This window comes from Pongo abelii, chromosome X (genome assembly GCF_028885655.2).
Source record: "Pongo abelii isolate AG06213 chromosome X, NHGRI_mPonAbe1-v2.0_pri, whole genome shotgun sequence".
Classification (NCBI taxonomy): domain Eukaryota; kingdom Metazoa; phylum Chordata; class Mammalia; order Primates; family Hominidae; genus Pongo; species Pongo abelii.
In genome coordinates, this window is record NC_072008.2 from 136,776,438 (window position 1) to 136,798,463 (window position 22,026).

The 22,026-nt window shown below is 38.6% G+C and overlaps 1 protein-coding gene across 8 annotated transcripts in view; it reads right to left on the reverse strand.

Moving 5' to 3' along the window:
• The window catches only part of ENOX2 (ecto-NOX disulfide-thiol exchanger 2), a 279,886-nt gene that overhangs the window by 134,516 nt on the left and 123,344 nt on the right, over positions 1-22,026 (reverse strand). For 5 of the 8 annotated variants that reach the window (XM_003779727.5, XM_054545060.2, XM_054545058.2 and 2 more), the window contains one exon: positions 20,088-20,231. The exons of 2 other annotated variants lie outside the window; for them this stretch is intronic. Coding sequence is in view for 2 of the 6 variants with exons in the window: in XM_054545058.2 (XP_054401033.1) it covers positions 20,088-20,231 (144 nt within the window). In the remaining 4 variants the exon portion in view is untranslated. Of the gene's footprint in view, positions 1-20,087; positions 20,232-20,936; positions 20,996-22,026 lie in introns of all 8 variants that reach the window. One more of the 8 variants, XM_063721396.1, reaches the window with a different exon arrangement.

The following is a 22,026-nucleotide window of genomic DNA, read 5'->3' on the forward strand; positions in this document are numbered from 1 at the left end:
GGGGAAAAGCAATTCAGTTTTTCACAGGTACATACAATGTTAGCTGTAGGTGCTTTGTGAATTCTCTATCAAATTGAGGAAGTGGCTGGGCATGGTGAGGAAGTGGCTCCCAGCACTTTAGGAGGCTGAGGCAGGTGGATCACGAGGTTAGGAGTTCGAGACCATCCTGGCCAATATGGTGAAACCTCGTCTCTACTAAAAATACAAAAATTAGCCAGGCGTGGTGGTGGGTGCCTGTAGTCCCAGCTACTCGGGAGGCTGAGGTGGAAGAATAGCTTGAACCTGGGAAGTGGAGGTTGCAGTGAGCTGAGATCATGCCACTGCACTCCAGCCTGGGTGACAGAGCAAGACTCCATCTCAAAAAAAAAAAAAAAAAGAGGAAGTTACCCTCCACTCCTATTTCTGAGAGGTTTTTTTTTTTTTTTTAAATCATGAATGATGTTTAAGTTTTTCAAATTCTTTTTCTGCATTGTTTGACAAAATTATATGATTTTTCATCTTTAGCCTGTTAATATGGTAGATTACATTGATTGATTTTCAAATACTGAACCACCCTTGTAGCCCTGAAATAAACCCTACTTCGCCATGCTGTGTAATTCTTTCAATATATTCCTGAATTTGGCTTACTAATAGTTTGTTAAGGATTTTTACATCTGTATTCATGAGGAATACTGGTCTCCACTTTTCACTTTGGGCTGCTTTTATCTCATTTTTAGTATTTGCGTAATATTAGTTTCATAGAATCAATTGGAACTTGTTCTCTCCTCTTCTATTTCCTGGAAGAGATTTTATAGAATTTGTGGTAATTCTTCCTTATAAGTTTGGTAGTATTCTCCAGTGAAACCATCTCGCCCCAGAGATTTGACTTTGGGAGATTTTAAATGATGAATTCAATTTCCTTAATAGTTATATGGCTATTCAAATTATCCATTTAAACTTGGATGAATTGTGGTAGTTTATATTTCTCGAGGAAGTGGTCCATTTCATGTATGTTGTCAAATTTATGTAGGTAGAATTGTTCGTAGTAGTCCCTTAGTATCTGTGTTAAGTCGTTCTTGTATTGCTATAAATAAATAGCTCAGACTGGTAATTTATAAAGGAAAGAAGTTTAATTAACTCATCGTACTGCGAACTTTACAGAAAGCATGGTGCTGGCATCTGCTTTGCCTCTGGGTAGGCCTTAGTGAACTTTTACTCATGGACAAAGGCAAAATGGGAGACAGGCATGTCACATGGTGAAAGCAGGTACAAGCAAAGGGCTGGGGCAGGGGGAGGTGCCACACACTTTAAAATGGTCAGATCTCCTAAGAACTCACTATCATGAGGACAGCACTAAGTCATTCATGACGGTTCTGCCCCCATGACCCAATCACCTCCCACCAGGCCCCACCTCCAACACTGGGGATTACATTTCAACACAAGATTTGAGTGGGGACAAATATACAAACTATATCATTATTGATAGTTGGTACTGATAGCCTCTGTTTCATTTCTCATATTGGTACTGTATGTCTTTCTTTCTGTCAGTCTTGCTAAAGGACTGTCAATTTTACTGATATTTTTCAAAGATTCAGTTACTTGTTTCATTGATTTTCTGTTTTCAATTTCATTGATTTCTCTTCTTATCTTTAGCATTTCTTCCTCCTTCTTGATTTTAGTTTATTTTGTTCTTATTTCTCTACACTTTTAAGGTGGGAACTTAGATTAATTCCTTTGAGACTTTCCTTCTTTTCTAATGTATATATTTGCAACTATAAACTTCCTCCTCAGCACTACTTTGGCTGCTTCCCATAAATTTTGATATGTTGTATTTTCATTTTCATTCAGTTCAATGTGTTTTTAAAATTTTTATACTTGGTTGGGCTCACTCCTGTAATCCCAGCACTTTGGGAGGCCAAGGTGGGAGGATCACTTGAGGCCAGGACTTTGAGACCAGCCTGGGTAGGTAACACAGCAAGACCCTGTCACTACAAAAAAAAATTAAAAAATTAGCTGGGTATGGTGGTGCATGCCCATAGTCCCAGCTACTGGGGAGGGTGAAGTGGGAGGATTCCCTGAGCCCAGGAGGTCGAAGCTGCAATGAGTTGTGATCACGCCACTGTACTCCACCCTGGGTGAGAGAGCAAGATGCTGTCTCAAAAAAAATTGCTTGACACTTTTGCTTTGACCAGTGGTTTATCTAGCAGTGTGTTGTTTAGTTTTCAAGTGTTTGGAGGTTTTCCTATTACTTTTCTGTTACTGAATTCTCATTTTATTCCATTGTGGTTGGAGGGCATGCTCTGTATGATTAAAATTTTTAATAATTTTTTGAGGCTTGTTTAATGACCCAGGATATAGTCTATCTTGGTATGCATTGTGTGTTTAAAAAGAATGTGTATTTTGCTCTTGTTAGATCCTATTCTTTGATTATTTTGCTGAGTCCTGATACCCTTGTGAATTTTCCATCTAGTTGTTATTGAGAGAGGGATGTTGAAGTACTTAACTATAGTTATGGATTTGTCTAATCCTCCTTTCAGTTATATCGGTTTTTGTTTCACACGTTTTGCAGTACTTTGGTCCATATGCATTTAGAATTGCTACGTGTTCTTGGTGAATTGATACTTTTATCACTATGTAATCTTCCTCTTTACCCCTAGAAATTTTCTTTGCAATGTAGTCTACTTTATCTTATATTAAAATAGTCACTCTTGCTTTCTTTTGATTGTTTTCCCATAGTTTTGCTTATTGTGTTCTTTCTTCCTTCCTGATGTTTTGAGGTTTCAGGCAGGGGAGAGGGGGTGTTATTGCCTCATTATTGCCAAATGGATGTAGAAGTCCAGGTTCCCTACTCACCTTCCAGTGATATCTGAGGGAGGTAGTCTCCTTGTTACTGATGGGCAGGGGTGGGAGTTCCAGCTCCCCAGTAGTCTCCAATGACACTTTGCAGGAGTGTTTTTTTATTTCTGGGTGATAAATACAGTCATGAATCTCCTGGAGGTCTCCTCTGATACCACTTTAGCGGGTAGGAGCACCTTCATAACTGTTAACTGTCAGAGACAAACAGAAGTCCAGGCTCCCCAGATGGCCTTTCCTGTTACAGTGGGATAGGAGTGGGTTGGATCATTGTGGCCAGCGGGGATGAAAGTTCCAGCTTCAGCCTGGGCATGGCAGCTCACACCTGTAATCCTAGCACTTTGGGAGGCCGAGGCAGGAGGATCACTTGAGCTCAGGAGTTTGAGACCAACCTGGGCAACATAGTGAGACCTCATCTCTATAAAAATAAAATTAAAAAAAAAGTTCCAGCTTGGTACTTTGCCTTCTCTGATATGATCTTGGTGGAGACCCCTGGCAGAAGTGTTGATGTGCCTCATTAGAGCTTCATGAGGGTAGAAATCTATGCTCCCTACTTGGTTGGGAGTGGGTAGGAGTAGGACCACAATTTGTGTATGTGTCTGGTGTCTGGCTAGAGTAGAGAGCTTAGCTATTGTCTACAAGTTTTCCTTGTTACTAGGCTTCCTAGTCCTTTGGCTAAAGAGCATAGGCTTTTGTTGGGGCTTTTATTTTGTCTGTACCCATTGGTGTTTGAGTTACCAGTTATTTTCAGCTCCAAGTACGAGATACATGAGGCAAAAACAAAATCTCCAAGTATGAGATATGAGGCAAAAACAAAATCCAAAACACTTGAGGAATGTCATTCCTCAAGTTCTGACGTCCCTAGACAATCTGCCTTCTCTGCAGCTTTCAGCCTTCTTAGGATTTTTTAAATATATAATATCCAGGGTTTTTAGTTGTACTTAGTGGGAGGAATAGGAAAAAGCACATCTAATCCATCCTTCTGGAAGTGGAAGTTTCCTGATTTGTCTTAAATTTTAAGATGCCCATGGTTAAAGGGACATATATAGTCTAATTTCTTCATATGATTTCATCTTCTGCTAGTCTTTTACATTTTTTCCCATTACACATTGAACCCCCAACCACAAAAGAACACTGAAATCTGATAACCACCTCCAAGTCATTTTTTCTCCATTGAGATAGTAAAACTTGTTTCCTAAAAAGGTATAGTACAGTTTTTTTTTTTTTTTTTTTTTTGATGGTAGGAAAAGAAGAGTGTGTGTAGCAAAGAATGAAAAAAAGGTTCTAGGTAAGGTCCAATCAATCAATGCATCAGTCAATCATAGCTAACAGACTTACAGATCCAGGCTAGGAGCACAATTTTTTCTCTAACCACTGATTCATCATACACCTTAGTTTTCTAGCACATTGCCCTAATTCAGTACCATCTGCCACTATTAGATTAATATACTATTATGATTTTGAGTACCAAAGTCATAATATGCAGAGCTTAAAGCTTTTGTTGATGGTAACATCCTAAAAGTACATCTATAGAGTAATTTAATAATTAATAAAAAAGTACAATTTAATGAAAGATGTTTAATGGATTTATAAAAGGTTGAAATTTCAGTAACTATTAAATTTTAAACTAGTTTGCTTAGTCATTTGGGGTGATCTCATGCAAATTAATATTTCTCAGAATTATTAATTATCAGACACAATAGGAAGATAATGATTGCTTGACAGAAAGAAAAATGAGGAGTAGCAGGAATAAGTAATGCTAGCAATGACAACTGTCATTTACCCAGCCTTATTTTATATTAAAAGCATTGGGCTACATACTTTATGATTTTGTATTCATTTTAGGGTCTCAGGTACATTAAATTGGACCAATCATGACACTTGGTTCATGACACACTCTCAGCAGTGGCCCTCTAGTTATTTAGCCAGTTATTTTAAGTAATATAATGAGCACCTGTAAACCTACAACCCAAAATAAAAGCTAAGATCTTGATAATAATCTACATCTAAATATAAGAGTTCTTCATCCCCATCCTACCTCCCTCCCTCCTCCTAGCCAAGGTAACCATCTCCTAAATCCTGTGTTCATTATCCACTTGCTTTTCTTTTTATATAGTTTTATTATACCTATATGTAATCTCAAAATTATACGTTTTAATTTTATATTTAACTTCATAAAAATATAACATGCTCTATGTAATCTTTTAGGCCTTCCTTTTTCATCTAATTTTATATTGCTAAGATTAATCCATATTTTGTGTGTGGCTGTAGTTCATTTGTTCTGAATGCTGTATAATATGCCACTGCATGAATATACCACATTTTATTAATCTATTAATAATGCTGATGAGAATTTAGGTTGTTTCTAGATTTTTGTATTGTGAATTGTGCTGCTTTAAATATGCTTGCATGTGTCTCCTGTTATCCGTGAATGAATCAAAGATTCTCTTGAGTATTTAACTAGGAGTACAATTTTGGGGTCACAGGGTATATGCATGTTCAACTTTCAGAGATAATACCAAAATTGCTTGCAGCAATTTGTATATATTCCTACAAATAACACATAAGAAATCATGTGCTTCTACATTTCTGGGCTTTTTATTACATTCTCAAGAATTTCATATGTCTAACACTTTCCTTTCTTAGCATGGGTTCCTCATCTGAACCACAGAACATAGAAAATTATTTGAGTGTCTATCTATATTCTCAATTCTCTAAAAGATAGTATATATCTAGTATTATTCTAATTACATAAGAGAGAAATCAATTATTTATATGCAATAGATGTCTTAAGGCATTAGTACTTTGTTCTTTCCAGGAACCCCAATTTAGAAGGACTGCTTGGTATTGTCACTTTTTATTTTTTGTCAACCAACTGGGTATAAAAGATATCTTACGTGATTTGATTTGCATTTTCCTGATTCATAATGATGTTTTATCTCTGAACAAGTTAACTGGCCAAATGTGTGTGTACAATTTTCTGAAATGTCTGTTCATGTCCTTTGTCCATTTTTTCTATGGGACTGCTTATGTTTTCTTAATAATTTTTCCAACTTCTTTATGTATTCTTGATATTATTTCTTTGCCAGTTGTATTTTATGAATATTTTCTCTCAGTTTGTAATTTGTCTTTTCTCATTCTCTAACGTGTATTTTGATGAAAAAAGTTTTAAATTTTAATACAGTTAAATGTATCAATCTTTTATTTTATAGTCGATTCTTTTTGTGCCTTAACACATCTTTCACTATTTCAAGGTTAGGAAGATATTCTATGATATTTTCTATTAAAAGTTTTGGAATTCTGTTTTTGAAATGTATATTCTTGTAATTGATCTTGTATATATGGTGGGAGGCAGGTTTTATTTTCATTTTTCTTCATATGGATAACCATTTTTCCAGCTCCATTTGTTAAATAGTCTCCACATTTCCCACTGATCTGACATGCTACCTCTGTCATACATCAGACCTCCATATGTACATGGGTCTATTTCTGGGTTATTATATTCTAAAGAATTTTACATTTATTATTTCATGTAGTCTTCACAACAAGTAATTTGACATTATTTCATGTAATCTGCAAAATCACCTTATGAGGTGGGTGCTATTTTCTCCATTTTACAGATTTAGAAAATGAAAGCTTAGAGACACTAATTACTGATAAGATCACAAACTAATCTATGGACGTCAGCTCTAAGCCAAAGTTTCCAGAGCCCAAGCTTTCAAGCCATAATCAATACTGGCTCTTACTCTACTACTTCATAAGAATGTTGCAAAAGCCAGTAAATAACACAGGCAGTAAACTGTATGTTTAGCTCTGTATTAGTTACTGGGTGGGGTGAGGTAGGGTCAAGGATACTGTTATAAAGGAAAGACAAAATTGTAGCCCTTGTTCATTTTGTGTACCCTTAACTTGCTTTATTATTATTGCTTTTTGAGGTAATTAAGTACCAGAACTTATATATCTATTTGTTTATTATCTGCCCCACTCACTAGAATGCTACACGAGGGCAGGAACATATATTGTTTTATTTACTGCTGTATACCTATCAACTAAAGCAGTACCTGGCACAGAGTAGGCATATGATAAGTATTTGTGGAATGAATGAATGTATGAATGAATAAACATGATAATGCTTCTGTCATTGGACTATGGACAATCTCACAGAAAATATGTTGAGTTCAAAAAAATCCTATGAAAGTAGGAAAAATTTACTCATTCACTCAATACATGTACTGGGTACCTACTATGCATGTAGCACTGTGATGAGTAGTGATAGAAGAGATACAAAGATGAGTAAGACATGATCCTTGACTTCATGAACTTACAAGCTAGTAGAATCTACATGTGCATATAAATTCCTATAATACACAACAAGAAATAGTAAGTGCTATAAGAGAAAAATGCTAATTTGAACACAGGAGAATTTAATTCAGACTGGGAGATCTGGGTAGCCTTAATGATAGAAGTCGCCATGTTGGAGCTTGGCCTTGACAATGTTTTTCCTTCAAATAAGATGAAAACTGTGGAAGTGCACTACATACTTATTTAGCCAAAAGTTACTACTTACAGATATCTTTGCATAAAGTAACCCACACAGTGGTAAAACATTTTTATTTGGGGGAGCATATTGGATTTTGCCTGGTTAAGAGGAGGAGGATATTTCAGGAAGAGGGAATGGATTGAAAGCATAGGGTATGTTTTAGCAAGGAGTCGAATGTTGCTGTAACTGGGCTCAAGGGAGACAGGGTAGCTGGCATTTGAAATCAAAGGTTCAGGCTATTTGACACTTTTAAGAGACTAAGTGACAGTGGAGGAGGCAGGCAGGTCATAACAGGCAGTTATTTTCTTTTCTCTTCTTTCTCCCTTGTTGCATTACTTCCTTTCTCTTTTCTTTTTCCCATAGCAGAATGCAATGAAAAAGAAGATAGGATAGGGAGTCTGAAGACACAGAGTCAAGGCATAGTTCTGCTACTGAACTGCTGTATGTTTGGAAACTGAATTCAATTAAAGCTGGGGGGGGCGGCGGGGAGCAGTTTTCTAAAACTACACATATGCCCTTCTCCCTGTAAATGTTTTTTATTAGCTGCTCCAAAAGGAATACCTCCTAGCTGCTATCACCCTCTCACAAGGATCACTGCTATAGTGTCAGATAAATACACCCTTAGGCATGTTGGTTGAGAATCACTGAACAAAATGATCTCTAAGTGCTTCCTCTTTCCAACCACCCCAGCCTGCTGTCCACCACCTTGCCACATTATCTGATTCTTTTCTTATTCCCAACTAAGCTTTCAGTCTAACAGTAGACTTGTATATGGGGATTGCTTGGTCTTTCTGGAGGTGCACGGGGCTACAAATTCTTGTCCTGGAGGAAAACTAACCATGAGTGGCCACAGAAAACTGAAAGACTTGAGCACCTGCTCCACAGGCAGGGAAGGGGATAAAATTACTGGGCTGCCACTAACTTGCAAAAATAACTCGGCGGCTATCTTGGATGCAAAGGCAGCCTGATCCTTTCAAAGAACAATTGTGAGAAATGATGTGTGTTGTGGGGAGGGCAGAGAACAGAGTGATAGAATTCTAAATTATAGAGCTATCCTTCAAGGCCTAATTCTTTAGAACTTTCTCAGATATAGTTTGGATGGGAGTGACAGGGTAGGGTATAGAGTGGAAGAAGATGATCAGTCTAAGATTCAAAGTCTTTTTTTTTTAAGCTGACTTACTCTTAAGAAAGTTTTAAATTGCACACAAAGGAAAAGGCACCCTCCACATGACGCTCTATGAAGCCTAATTATTGGAGCAAATGTTTACTGAATTAATTTTAGAAATACAATACCAATGCTGCCTGTTTCATAATCTAGGGGAAGTATTTTCTTCTCAAGCCATGTTCAACCTGCAACAGGAAGCCAATTTTACCCCACAACATTTCTCAGTGAAAAATGTGTCATTCCTTCTTAGGACAATTAAGGCTTAAGCAGGCTTATGCCTCCATCTCACAGTGTTTTCTTATTTTTACCATCTAAATACCTATCAATCCAAACCAAGATCAATTCCATTTACATAACCTAAAGATGTCACTAACATTTGGACAAGGGAAATTTTGGAAAAGGACAAGATATCTTTTTTGCTTACTTGAATGCCCACATTGGCTTTTCCTGAAATCAGAGGATAATAATGGGGCTGCCGAGGGAAAAATGCAGGAAATAGGCAGTGGTACTGATTAAATGAGAGTAAATTCAGTTTTATTACTTTCATGTAAACTCAGTAATTCTAACTAAGAACTAACAAATGTGGTCCCTTTAGAATTCCTAGGAAACTGTTTTTCATCAGTGGAAGGAAATAATTTCTAGTTACCAGATGTACGCACTTTGAAGACTGGAGCTAGGTCTTACTCAAGTCTGTTTCTGCTAGAAATTAGCATATTCATCTACCCTTCCATCCAACATCACCTGACACACAGTAGGCATCCAATACATGTTTGCCGAGTAAACATATTAGCATATTGTTTGCAATTGTCTACTGTTGAGAATGCTTCCAAATGGCTTGCATAAATAGGCCAAATATTGTCCTGAGAGCATTTTTAAAAACGCTATTAGCAAACTTTTTATTTCTTAGAGATGACAAATTTTTACAGTCCTAAATAATATGGATAGAAATTTAAGATGTTTTCCATGTGCCAAAAGAAGAAGACGTTCCATTTCCCTTTATAGACATGAGACAGAACTCTTCCAGAGCTCATTCTGTCTAATCAAACACTTTCAAGTGGCAACCAAACATTCCAACGTGCCTAAGCTGTCTGAATGTCACAGCAAAAGACAGCTGGTGATACGATGTTAGAATGACCAGAGTTTATACCATATTCACATTCCCTTTAGCACATACCAGATTCCACAGCTCTAAGACAGGTGTGTTTTGCTACCCTATTTTTCATTCAAAGAGCACCTGGAGCCTGTCTAGAAAACAGACCAAGAGCTTTACTGCCAACCACTGTAGGTGGGATGACTAAGTTTTCTAATTATAGAATTAGGAAAACGTAATTTGACATACGCACTTGTACTTTTGGGGGCAATGGGATAGAACATGTGGCACTGGGGCTGCTCTGAAAACTCCAGAAAGTATGGATTTCCATGCTTAAAGGAATGACTAGAGAATCTATAAAAGGGAAGTAACTTTATAAAACAGACAATGTGAAAGAACACAGCACAAACAGTGTTAAAATACATGAGAAAACATTTATAACACATTTAACAGAGAAAGCATTAATTTCCATGACATAAAAAGAACACTTACAAGTCCATAAATTAAAAAAAAAAAAAGAAAAATGGGCAAAGGATATCACAAATGATTGATAAAAGAAACACAAAGGACCAGTAAACATTTGAAAAATATGCTCAAATTCAGTATTCATCAAAAAAATGCAAATAAAGCAGTAAGGAGCTATCATTCCTGACCTGTCAAATTGGCAAAAAATTATAGGATTAATGATATCACGCACTGGCAAGAAGACAGGAAATGACTCAAATACCAGGGTTGAGATTCTGACTTGGTGAAGCCTTTGCAGAAGCCATTGTGGTAGTATTAGTCATCAAAATGTACAAGGCCCTTAACCCTTCAACCCAGCAAACTTACTTCTTGGAGTCTATTCTAGAGTAATACTTGTTCACGTGTACAAAGCAGCACGATCATGGCTGTTCATTGCAGCACTGTTTGTGGTGGCAGCCAAAAGACAGGAATAATTTAAGTATCCATCAACAGGAGGATCTCAATAGTAAATTTCCCAATCTCTGATATGGCCCAGCAGGCAGTTATTAAAAAGAGGGAGAGAAATTAAGGGTAGAGATTATCTTTGTGGGGAAGTGACTGGAAAAGGGCACAGGAGTCTTCTGAGGTACCAGAAATCTCTGTGCGATCTTTCAGGTGCTTGTTACACGAGTATGCTGTTTGTGAAAGTTCATTGGTGTACATATATAATTTGTATACTTTTATGTACTTCAATAATAACATCTTAAAATAACAAAACACAGATTTGGGAGATCCCATGCTTTAGTGGAAAGAGGATTATACTAGGAAGAAGTTCTGAGTCCCAGCTCCTTTTGGCCTAAACTAGCTTGGGACCTTGGACAAGTCACTTAGGCTGAATCACAGTTGAGATGACTCACCTATAAAAGTGGGCATAATTATATCCTGCGTAGATAAGTGGGCCAGATGATTTTAGCATAGTTTTTTTCATTTCTAGGCTCCACAACTCTTCAAGCCCTATTAGTTCCGAATGATAAACCACCAGTAAGTTTTTTGGATCTATCTCCTCTTCACCATCCCTATTTCCATAACACTGACTCAGGTCCACATATCACTTCCCTGGGCTATTTCAAAAGTCTTCAACCTGGTCTCCCCAGTTCTAGTTTTGCCTTTTTATAATCCATGATAACCCTCTGGTTAGAGTATCTTCTGAAAGTCTAGCTCAGATCAAATCACTTCCTTCTTCAGAAATCTTAGAAAGCAGTGGGGCATAATGCAAAGTGCACAGGTTTCACCGTCATTTAAAAACCTGCGTTTGAAGAGCCTACTGGCTGTCTAATCTTGTGCAATCCAGTGAGCCTCTGAATCTCACTTACCTCATACGTAAGATGAGAGTACTAATAGGACTTTCTTCACAGGGTTATGGTGAAAAGACTTTCACTTACTAGTGTGCCAAGTCCTAAGTTACAGTAAACATCAGCTAGGGGCCCAGAAGGAAGGCAGAGTAAAGTTCCTTAGCTACCACTTCTTCACTCGCTCCAATCGAGGCAGAAAATACTTCTGGGCAGTCTGAGCTGCAAGACAAAGCTTTCTAATCAACTGACTGGCTGTTTGACAGGAGGGCAGAAAGTGAAAGGCATCTCCCGCTTTGTAGGCAATGCCACTGAGAGTGTGGTGCTTTGTAGCAAAGGATGACAGTCTTAACTGATGGCAAGCTCCAGCCTGGAAGATCTGTAGTCCTCTCTGAACACCTAATGTGGTAAGAACTGCTTAACAGAGACCTCACACAAAATCAAGAGAAGCTGAAAGCTTGTGGTTGCCTTGCTAATGTAATTTAGGATGCATTAGTCAATGTTTCTCAGGCTGTTCATCCTAGATCAGGGTAATTATGGAGGGGAATATAAAAGGCCAGATTAGAAAATAGCTTGCCAGCAGAACCACTGTATTTGTATGAGGTGATATGTGAATCAGCATCTGAAAACAGTATGTAGTTATGACTTGTTGCCTGCTCAGACTTTATGTCAAGTTCTGAAGCAAATTCAGCACTTAGTGTTCATCTCAGAGAAAAAGCCTGGTCACTGTGGTTTGTCACACAAGCCTCTTGCCAGATACAAAGGCCACTCATGCTGGGAATGCCTCTCACATTACAAGATTTACACAATCTCCAGGAACTAATCTTGGGCAAAGATGGGATGTTTTCAACTTGATCTCTTATCTTTCCAATAAACTACACCAAGCATCTTCTACGTTTTACCTCCTCCCCACGAAGCTTCCTTGACTGACCAGAAGAAAGCAGATGGCTTCTTTAGCTGCACCCTAATTTCACATAAAATTTCATGAAAATGCCTCCACTCCTCATCCCAATTGTGCACTTGCACTCAATCTTCTACCTGGCATAGTGCCTAGTACTTAAAAGACACTCAGTAAATATTTGCTCTTATTTACTGAGTGTTCACTATGACCTGTCACTCTTTCATAGCATTCAGCATAATTGCAAATAATTGTTTGCACAGTTATTTGCTTAATGACTGTCTTCTTTACTAGACTGTTAGCATCTCAAGGCCAGAATTGGAATCTGTCTCATTCACAGCTTACTGTGGTAACTTAAAGCCTACCACTATGCCTCACACTTATTAAGACTAAATAAATATTCACTGAATAAAAGAAAACCAGGCACTAAGCACTATTTATTCGTTTTTTCATTGAATCCTAAAACAAACCTGTGCACTTGGTATTATTACCTCTATTTTGTAGGTAAGGAAACTAGGCTTCAAGAGCTGCAATAACTTGCCTAAAATCAGGGCCAGGATTCTGAACACGTGCTCTTAACAACTGTTACTCTGCCTCCCTCTTTCAAATCTGCTTATACTATTTATTAGTTGTCACCTGGAAAAATTTCCTATGTTTTCCAAGCCTCAGGTTTTTTAAAAATCTGTAAAGAAGTGGGGAATGGTGTCTATCTTATAGATTTCTTGGGAAGTTTGCTTGAGTTTATACATGTAAAGCACTTGGTCATAGCGGCTGGCATACAATCAATATTTAATAAAAGCTACTGCTGCTGTTATAGTTGCTATTGAATCAAATATGCAGAAGAATGTGGCTGGAGATAGGGAATGCCACCTGCTGAAACCTGCCCCCTCTCCCAAAATTAGTACACTCTGTTTCTGCAGTTGAGTATCTCTCTAATGGTTTTGTGTACCACTCTCATCACCTCACCATATTCTACAAAACAGCTTGAACACTAAAGATGCTTTTGCTTAAAATTCAAATGCAGAATAAGCAAAATATTTTAAAATTAATTATATTATACAAGCAATTGCTCAATGTGAAATACTACAATCTACATGACTTAAAGTGAATAGCTCACATTATGGAGGATATGGAAGATTGGAAAAAAATCAAGACTGTCCCCTTAGCACACAAAAAGCAGGAATTTCATCATTATGGATTTTTATTTCTGTAGATAATCAATGGACATCAGGAAATAGAGCAGAGAAAGCAGAGAAAGAGAAAATTGCAAATTAGGTGGTCTCTTCTTTCTGTGTTGAGATACCTAGAGAGGTCAACATTTACACAACCACTTTACCATCTTTTGGTCTACTCTGTTACTGTCACTTCTGTCATTTCAGTTCCTAATAGAGGACTCTGGACACATTGTGTCACAGAGTACTACAAATGTCCAGCATTCTGAATCACAGTGGCCTAGGTACACGTATAATAGTCCTTTGATACAGTATAATTAGCTGCACTGCTTCTCAAGCATGGCTGCATATTGGAATCATCTGGGGTACTCTAAAATAGCATAGACATCTGGCTCCATTTTCATTTTGATTTAATTGATTCCAGACACTGATTTTGGAGCTATATTGCCTGGGTTTGAATCTCATCTCCTCTACTTACTATTGGGACACATTACTATTTGGACAAATTAGTCTCTGTGTTTGTTTCCTTATCTGTAAAGTGAGGATAATAACTGTACTTACCTGATAGGGTTGCTGTGAAAATCAAATAATATATTTGAAATACATAGTGTCAGGCATACAGTAGGTGTTCCACAGGTATTAGCTATTAGTAGTAGTAGTAAAACGGTATTTTAATTGTTATACTTTGGTGTTGTGGAAGAGAAGGGAAAGCTGGTAGAGTTTGCAACCACATGTGACAATGCTGAAATGGCAGCAGAAGTATTCTGTGTTTCAAATTCATAAAAATGAAATCTCTTCATTGTAAGGTACTACTTCAACAATAGAGGATATGAGTTTGATTCCATTTGGAATGTCTCAATTTTGTACATGAAGAAGTAAAAATATAAATGTAACACATGTGTACTAGAACAACCCTATTTACCTATACCACACAATGGACTGTCATTGCCAGTTTCCCCTGGTATAAAAAAATCCTAAGGAAAAGACTGAAAAATCAAAATCATGCTAATCTTAAACAGCAATATTGGGGAATGTAGGGGTTTGGTTCTTGTCCCCACTTGTCGCCATTCTGTGGTGAAGAAGAAATTTCCATTGTGTTTGTGGAGGGGGACACAGGGTACCATAAAAACTTCTCTGGGCTTTCACCCCTGCTTATTCTTTGGCACAGCAGCAAGATTGACTTATCTGATTATCACGCCTGTAATCCCAGCACTTTGGGAGGACAAAGCGCGTGGATGGCTTGAGCTAGGAGTTCCAGACCAGGCTGGGCAACCTGGTGAAGCCCCGTCTCTACAAAAAATACAAAAATTAGCCAGGCATAGAGGCATGGCCTGTAGTCCCAGCTACTTGGGGTGCTGGGGCAGGAGGATTGCTTGAGACCTGGAGTTCAAGGCTGCAGTGACTCGAGACAGCACCACTGCACTCCAGCCTGGGTGACAGAGGGAGACTCTGTCTCAAAAAAAAATACTAATACTATAAAAAAAAAAAAAAATTAGCACTTATTCATGGCCTATCCTGTGCATTCTGGCTCTCAGGTCTAAATGCCCTCCAACTCTTTTATGAGTGAGTAGAGCCTAGTCAGGGCACAGGCACCATCTTCTAGAGGTAGACCTACAGGCCCATTTTGCTCTTCATTTCTAGCTTCCACTGAAGTGTGACACAGGCCATCACTCTCAAGGGCGCTGGGATGGTAAATGGTCTGCTCTGAAGGCTCAGTCATCTCCACAGGTGAGTATCAAGGAATACATTTGAAGCTAGAGGTGGTAGGAAATCTCATTAGGCCTTAGACACAAGCCATGTTCTTCAACATAGTTTTATCTATAATAAAGTCGGTGCCATATTTTTTTCCTCCTGAGGTGTTTTGTGTTTTTTTTTTCTCAGTTTGATTCAGAACTGGAAAAAGAAAACCAGTGTGGTTATTTCATGCTCTTACACCATAAGAAGCAGAGCAGTAACCATAAAAGTATTATCTGACTGCTTTTAAGTTGCTTTCCCCGTTAAACAAATTTGGAAACTGAGGCTTAGAAATGGCTTCTGTGGTTTACCTAAGGCCAAAAGTCTAATAATAAGTGTCAAATTCAGTACTAAAAGCACAGACTTCAGTATAGTTTTCACTACATGTCTGAGTGTGCTCCTTTCCCTTATTAAGGCTAGGGAGGACCTTACAGGTCCCAAGGACAAAAATGACATTTGCCTTCTGCACTTTACTAAGCTAGGAGGAGATGAAAACAACTTCTCAAAATGCAAGAATCCTCTTACTCTGAAATTCAGTTTTACTCACCTAAAACTGATTTTTTTCCAGACAAATCTTTGCCCAATAATCAAGAAACTGAAAGAGATTCTCTAGATGAAGTTATACAACAAAGTTTAAATCACTGATATAGTTTAGGTACTTGTTCCTTCCCAAATCTCATGCTGAATTATAATCCCCAATGTTGGAGGTGGGGCCTGGTGAGAGGTGTTTGGGTCACAGGGGAAGATCCCTCATGGCTTGATGCTGTCCTTGTGATAGTGAGTTCTTATGAGATCTGGTTGTTGTAAAGTGTGGCGTCTCCCCCTCCACTCTCTCTCTTGCTCCTGCTTTCGCCATGTGACATGCCTGCTTCCCCTTTGAGTTCTGCCATGAGTAAAAGCTTCCTAAGGCCTCCCCAGAAGCTGAGCAGACGCCAGCACCATGCTTCCTATAAAGTCTGCCGAACAGTGAGACAATTAAACCTCTTTTCTTTATAAATTACCCAGTCTCAGGTATTTCTTTATTGCAATGAAAGAATGGCCTAACACAACCACAGACAAAACATAAGTATAAAATGTTTTCCTGCTTGAATGGAATGGCCTTAAGGGTAGGCTGGGATGGAGGACACAAACTGTCCCTTACCAAGTAATCAGGTGTCACAAAAAGATTCTTCTGTAATTTGCTGAGTTGCCCGAGTTCTGCTCTAAAAATGCAATTCCTTCATAGTTATTTCCCAGTCTCAAACTCTTTTCTGTCTTGAGAACAAAGTGCCTTCCCCTGTTTTGCAGCAGCCAAAACAGATACGGGGCCTCCCATACCACCAGGTGAGCTTGTGACAAATCACGTAGTACTATTAGCATGAGAGAAGTTAGCATTTCCAGGTTACAGATACACTTTCACAGTAAAAATGAATCGATTACATGCCACAGTCCTAGCCAATTTGAAATGATTATATGGGTCTGGTAATAACTAGTTCTCATTCTGCCATGAATTAACCATGTGACCTCACACAAACCCCTTCTCTGGGTCTCAGTTTCTTCATTTATAAAAATGATGGAGTTTGGCCAGGCATGGTGGCTCATGCCTGTAATCCCAGCACTTTGGGAGGCTGAGGCGGGTGGATCTTTTGAGCCCAGGAGTTCGAGACCAGCCTGGGCAACGTGGAGAAACCCTGTCTCTATTAAAAATACCAAAATTATCCAGGTGTGGTGGCACACATTTGTAGTTCCAGCTACTCGGGGGGCTGAGGCAAGAGAATCACCTGAGGCTTGGGAGGTGAGCTGTGATAGAGCCATTGCACTCCAGCCTGGGTGACAGAGTGAGACCCTCTCTCTCAAAAAAAAAAAAAAAAAAAAAAAAGATGGAGTTAGTTGAGGTTGTCTCCAACTCTAAAATACTAGACTTAAACATCTACCACTAGCCTCTATATTACCAACGTATCAGGCTACTTACACTTCATGTCTGCTGAGAGAATTCCTAATGACCTAATTACAATGAAGTCACAAAATCATTCCAAAGCTATTTCAATGATTGGGGCAACTTAAGAGAGATGTATTTCCATTTTTCTATCCTGTCTCTTTTGTGCCACCCTGTCTGCCCTCCCCTGGACAGTCCTTGAAAATGAAAACTTCACACTGGATTTCTTCTATCAGACCTGAGAAAGAAAGTAGGCTTACTTTTTTGATCCTCCAGTTTTCAAGATAATGGTTTTATTTCTTGAAACTGTAATCAGATAAAAATGTCCAAAGGACTAAAGAAACTGAGTAGGGCTATTAGTCTACCCTTTTTCTTATTTTAATTCTATCTGAGGGAACAATAGGCTCTTCTTGCCTTTGGCAAGATAATAATTCAGCTGACATGCTAGAAATACCACACACCAAGATATAAAATGGTGGCATTTTCTCTCTTTAAAAACAATCAATGCTTTCAGTTGTGGACTTCAAAGTACACATGAAATAAAAAGTCTCAGTCCTGTGAGTCTGAGGTAAATCAAAAGGCTGTAAGTGTCATAGAAAAGTTTCCTGGTTCGTAGCCCTCCTTTCAGGTAAGAAAGGAAATAAAAGTACTCTCAAGCAGATGAGTGTTCATCTCCTTTTTATATTTCTCTTCCAAGTGAGCCTGAACAAGTTTTCTGATAACCCATTCTGATAATAGTTCTTCTTTATGGCTGACCAAATTTCTTCTTGCTGCTCTACAGGCCCACTTTCTCCTATTAATCTAGCCTTGTAGTGCTGTAATTGTTCACTGTCTTTATATTGTCAAGTATCATTTTGATTTCCAGAATTTCTAAAGGAAAGCTGAGAATGGAGTTGGGAGGTCTATGATCAAGACTGGATACTCTCTGGAGGTCCTTATCTAATTATAACACTCCTGGTGATGCTAGTCTACCTCAGACAAAGTTATTTCTCCTCTCTAGTGATTAGCACCTCATGTGTAAAATGCAATGAGTATGAGAATACATTAAGAGAAAGAAACAATCACCATACCAATACAAATTATTATTGATTTTGAAGGGTCTTTCTGGAGATCTTGAACTTTTGTGATTAAATAATTATTGCAAATGAAAACTGGCTGAAGATCCCTCTTTTCACACTGAATCATTCGTTATTCACATGAATTTCGGCAATACTACTTTTGACACATTTAAGCACAAATCTATCTTTCAACACAGGCTTATAGAGAAAAGACAATGGAAATAGGACTCTGCCCACACGTGGATGCTCACTTTGGTATCGTAATTATTCCTGGGTAGTTTCCCACTCTTCCAGAGAGCTGACACCTTCTTTGAATATTATTGTACCATGATGTTGCTTAAAACAACGCATTCGATTTTAGTCATCATCCAGTTGGCCTTGTTGACTCACGGTTTTTTCCACTTTAGTGGAAGTATTTCATGAAAGAGTTGGTATTTCTGCTTCTACAAATCCAGATGGCTCTCAAACCAGGAGGCAGTTGGCAACTTTGAGAAAAGAACTTGGCATTGTGATTTTACATGGGTTTAACAATCTTCTACTTTTTTGCTATAGAGTACCATCTGAATAAATGGATTTGCTGCCATCTTAGACAATTTGTACAGCTACAGCATCACCAAGGAAACATTTCCATAGGGAAAAGGTAAAATTTAAGAGGAAACATACTCTGAAGAATTCTGAGCTCATCTTATAAAAGCTACAAAGCAACCAGATCCACAAAGAAAGATTATGTGGTCAAGTATGGGCAGTAATGTCTAATCCTGATTACTGATCTACTTCATAGTGAGGCAGGACATTTAAACTCTACCTATCAGTTTCCCTTGGGCACTTAAGAAATCTCAGCTGTAATAAGGCAAGGATTCCATTAGGGCCAGGTATTTTTTTTTCACAAGCACCCAGATTTGATTTGTGCCTGTTCTAAGGGTGTAATCTCACAAATGTCTGAGTAGCCTTTAGGGACAAGTGAAGCTGTCAGTTGGTCAAATTCAGATACAAAGGCACAGTTTCGTGCAAAGCTCTACCCTGAAAATGACAAGAAAATAATAGGGGATATAAAGGCATAGAGAAAGCAATTATTCAATCAAATATGTGATCAAGCAACAAATATTTCTGGAGCATCTATTTTGTGTAAGACACCATATCTCTGCTAAGACAGTTGGGGCCCTTCCAACAGGGGAGTTATAACTGAGTTGAAAAGCTAAGACATATATATATACACAAACTCATAAGCAATAGTTCAAGGTGGTCCACAATCAGTGTCAAGTGATTGATATGAATTTAATGACCGATATATTTCAGAGGTACAAGAGAACATTTCTAATTAAGATGATCCAGAAGGCTTCTTACAGAGGGTGGGACTTGTACTAGGCACTGACAGTTGGATAAGACTTTGACAAGTGAAAGAAGAAGGGGAGCATGCTGGGAAAGGGAAATGAATGGTGTGAGCACGGTGGTGAGGTAGGTAAGCACAGTGTCTTCAGAGAAAGGCAGTGGATCAGTGTGGCTGAAATAGAAGACTTGTTTTGGGGAGTAGCAGAAAAAAAAGAAAGCTGAAAAGAGGAACCATGAGATCTGAGTTTGAAGACCTGCTCCTCTTATTCTTACCTATTTATTTTCACATAAACACAGCTTTCCCTAGTCTGCACCAATGTTTTACATACATTTTAGTAGCATTTACAGCACTGATGATACTCTATCCAATTATCACAGTTATTCGTGTATGTGCTTTTCCATCCTTCAATCCCATAATGAGTTCCATGAGGACAGGGGACTCTTTCTCATTTCTTTAGTTCCTACAAGCTCTAGCATAGTATGTGACCTGCCACATACTAGGCTCTGGGAAAATATTGACTCTGGCACTGGCTTAAGACAGTGCATTATCACCTAGCTTACCTGAAGGAGTATTTGTTCTCTTTCTTTTCTTGCTTGATTCCCCTCCATTCTCAATGAGGCCTTCTGTGACCAGAGGGCCACTGGCACTACCAAACTGCAGGGGCTCGTTGTTGTTAGCAGGGTCAAAGGGCAGCTGGTTCAACCCTAAAGAAGAAAAAGAAAGCCAAAGTCCAGACTCCATTAAGGACTGGGATCTTCTCCAGATTTTATTATATGAGCCACTAGTGGAAAACCTTTTAAATCTTAAGAGGCTAGGAGAAACAGGTGAATTCCTTAAAGACAGTTGCCTTCTGTAATTTTTACAGATCTTTTTGGTAAGCACAAAATTAAAATATAAGACTGTGGCTCTGTCATTTGTAAGATCCCTCCTGTTTCTGTGGCAACTTAACATTTTTAGTCATAAGCTAGCAACTGTCTTCTACTTCCTCCCTTAAGGAGATAGGTCCCTCATTAAATGTGGCTATGGTTGGACCCACTGTTCCTTGTAAAAAGTTTGGCTTTGCATTCCTTGGATTATCTCCTGACATTTTACCATTCTTTCATTACAAGGTATGTTGAACTGATGCAGATATAATCATCAGACTATCCTGTGTCAAAGTCACTTCCAATAGTAATATAGGGGTCTCTAAAATCAGAAAACCATAACTCCATGGCAAATGAGAAAAGGAAACAAATATATAGAAATTGTAAGGGGGTTATTTAGTAGCTGGAGCAATGGGGAGTTATGACCTAGATTTCGGTAATGTTAATCTCATTCTCTTCAAATAATATTAGAAGCATGGTCACTTTACTCGTCACTGTTGCACCATATAAAATGGCAAAAGGTATTTTCTACTCTCCAAGTCTTACACGGTTCAATCAGGGGGAAGCAGAGACAGAGACAGCTCTTACTCCTCTGGCAGCAGCACCTGAAATTTCAAGTGTTTCAATTAAACTTCATGAAATGTGAAATCAAAAGCTTTTTTAAAGCCCAAAGTTAAGACATCTCCTGTAAGCCTTTTCTCCACTGGTTCTCTAATCCTATCAAAGGGGGGAAATCAGGTTGATATAGCTCACTCTTTTTTTTTTTTGAGATGGTCCCTTGCTCTGTTGCCCAGGCTGGAGTGCAGCGGCACGATCTTGGCTCACTGCAACTTCCGCCTCCCGGGTTCAAGCGATCCTCTAGTAGCTGGGATTATAGGCATGCGCCACCATGCCTGGCTAATTTTTGTATTTTTAGTAGAGACGAGGTTTTGCCATGTTGCCCAGGCTGGTCTCAAACTCCTTACCTCAGGTGATCCACCCGCCTCAGCCTCCCAAAGTGCTGGGATTACAAGCATGAGCCACGTGCCCGGCCCATAGTTCATTCTTTAACTCCCAAATTTTCTATGGCCCATAGCTGTACAATTCTTGAGGTAATGCTGTAAATTGTCAGTTAAAAAGAAAAACCTTGAAATCCAGTCAGCTAAAGGTCAATCAAGTTTCAATAAAATGAATGCTAAGATTTTAACGGGCCAGCATGGTGACTCACACCTGTAATCTCAGCACTTTGGGAAGCCGAGGCAGGCAGATCACCTGAGGTCAGGAGTTCGAGACCAGCCTGACCAACATGGAGAAACCCCGTCTCTACTAAAAATACAAGATTAGCCGGGCGTGGTGGCGCATGCCTGTAATCCCAGCTACTTGGGAGGCTGAGGCAGGAGAATCGCTTGCACCCAACAGGCAGAGGTTGCAGTGAGCCGAGATCGTGCCATTGCGCTCCAGCCTGGGCAATAAGAGTGAAACTCCATCTCAAAAAAAAAAAAGAGAAATGACATTAAATTATTATTTATAATAAAGAGTATCTTCTTGCTAATGTTTTCAGCCCACATAACAAGTACTGCTTTTCAGCAATCAGACTCCACTTGGATCACCTCCATTAAATGTCTTCTGGAACTTGTCAAACATTCTTCCTTACATC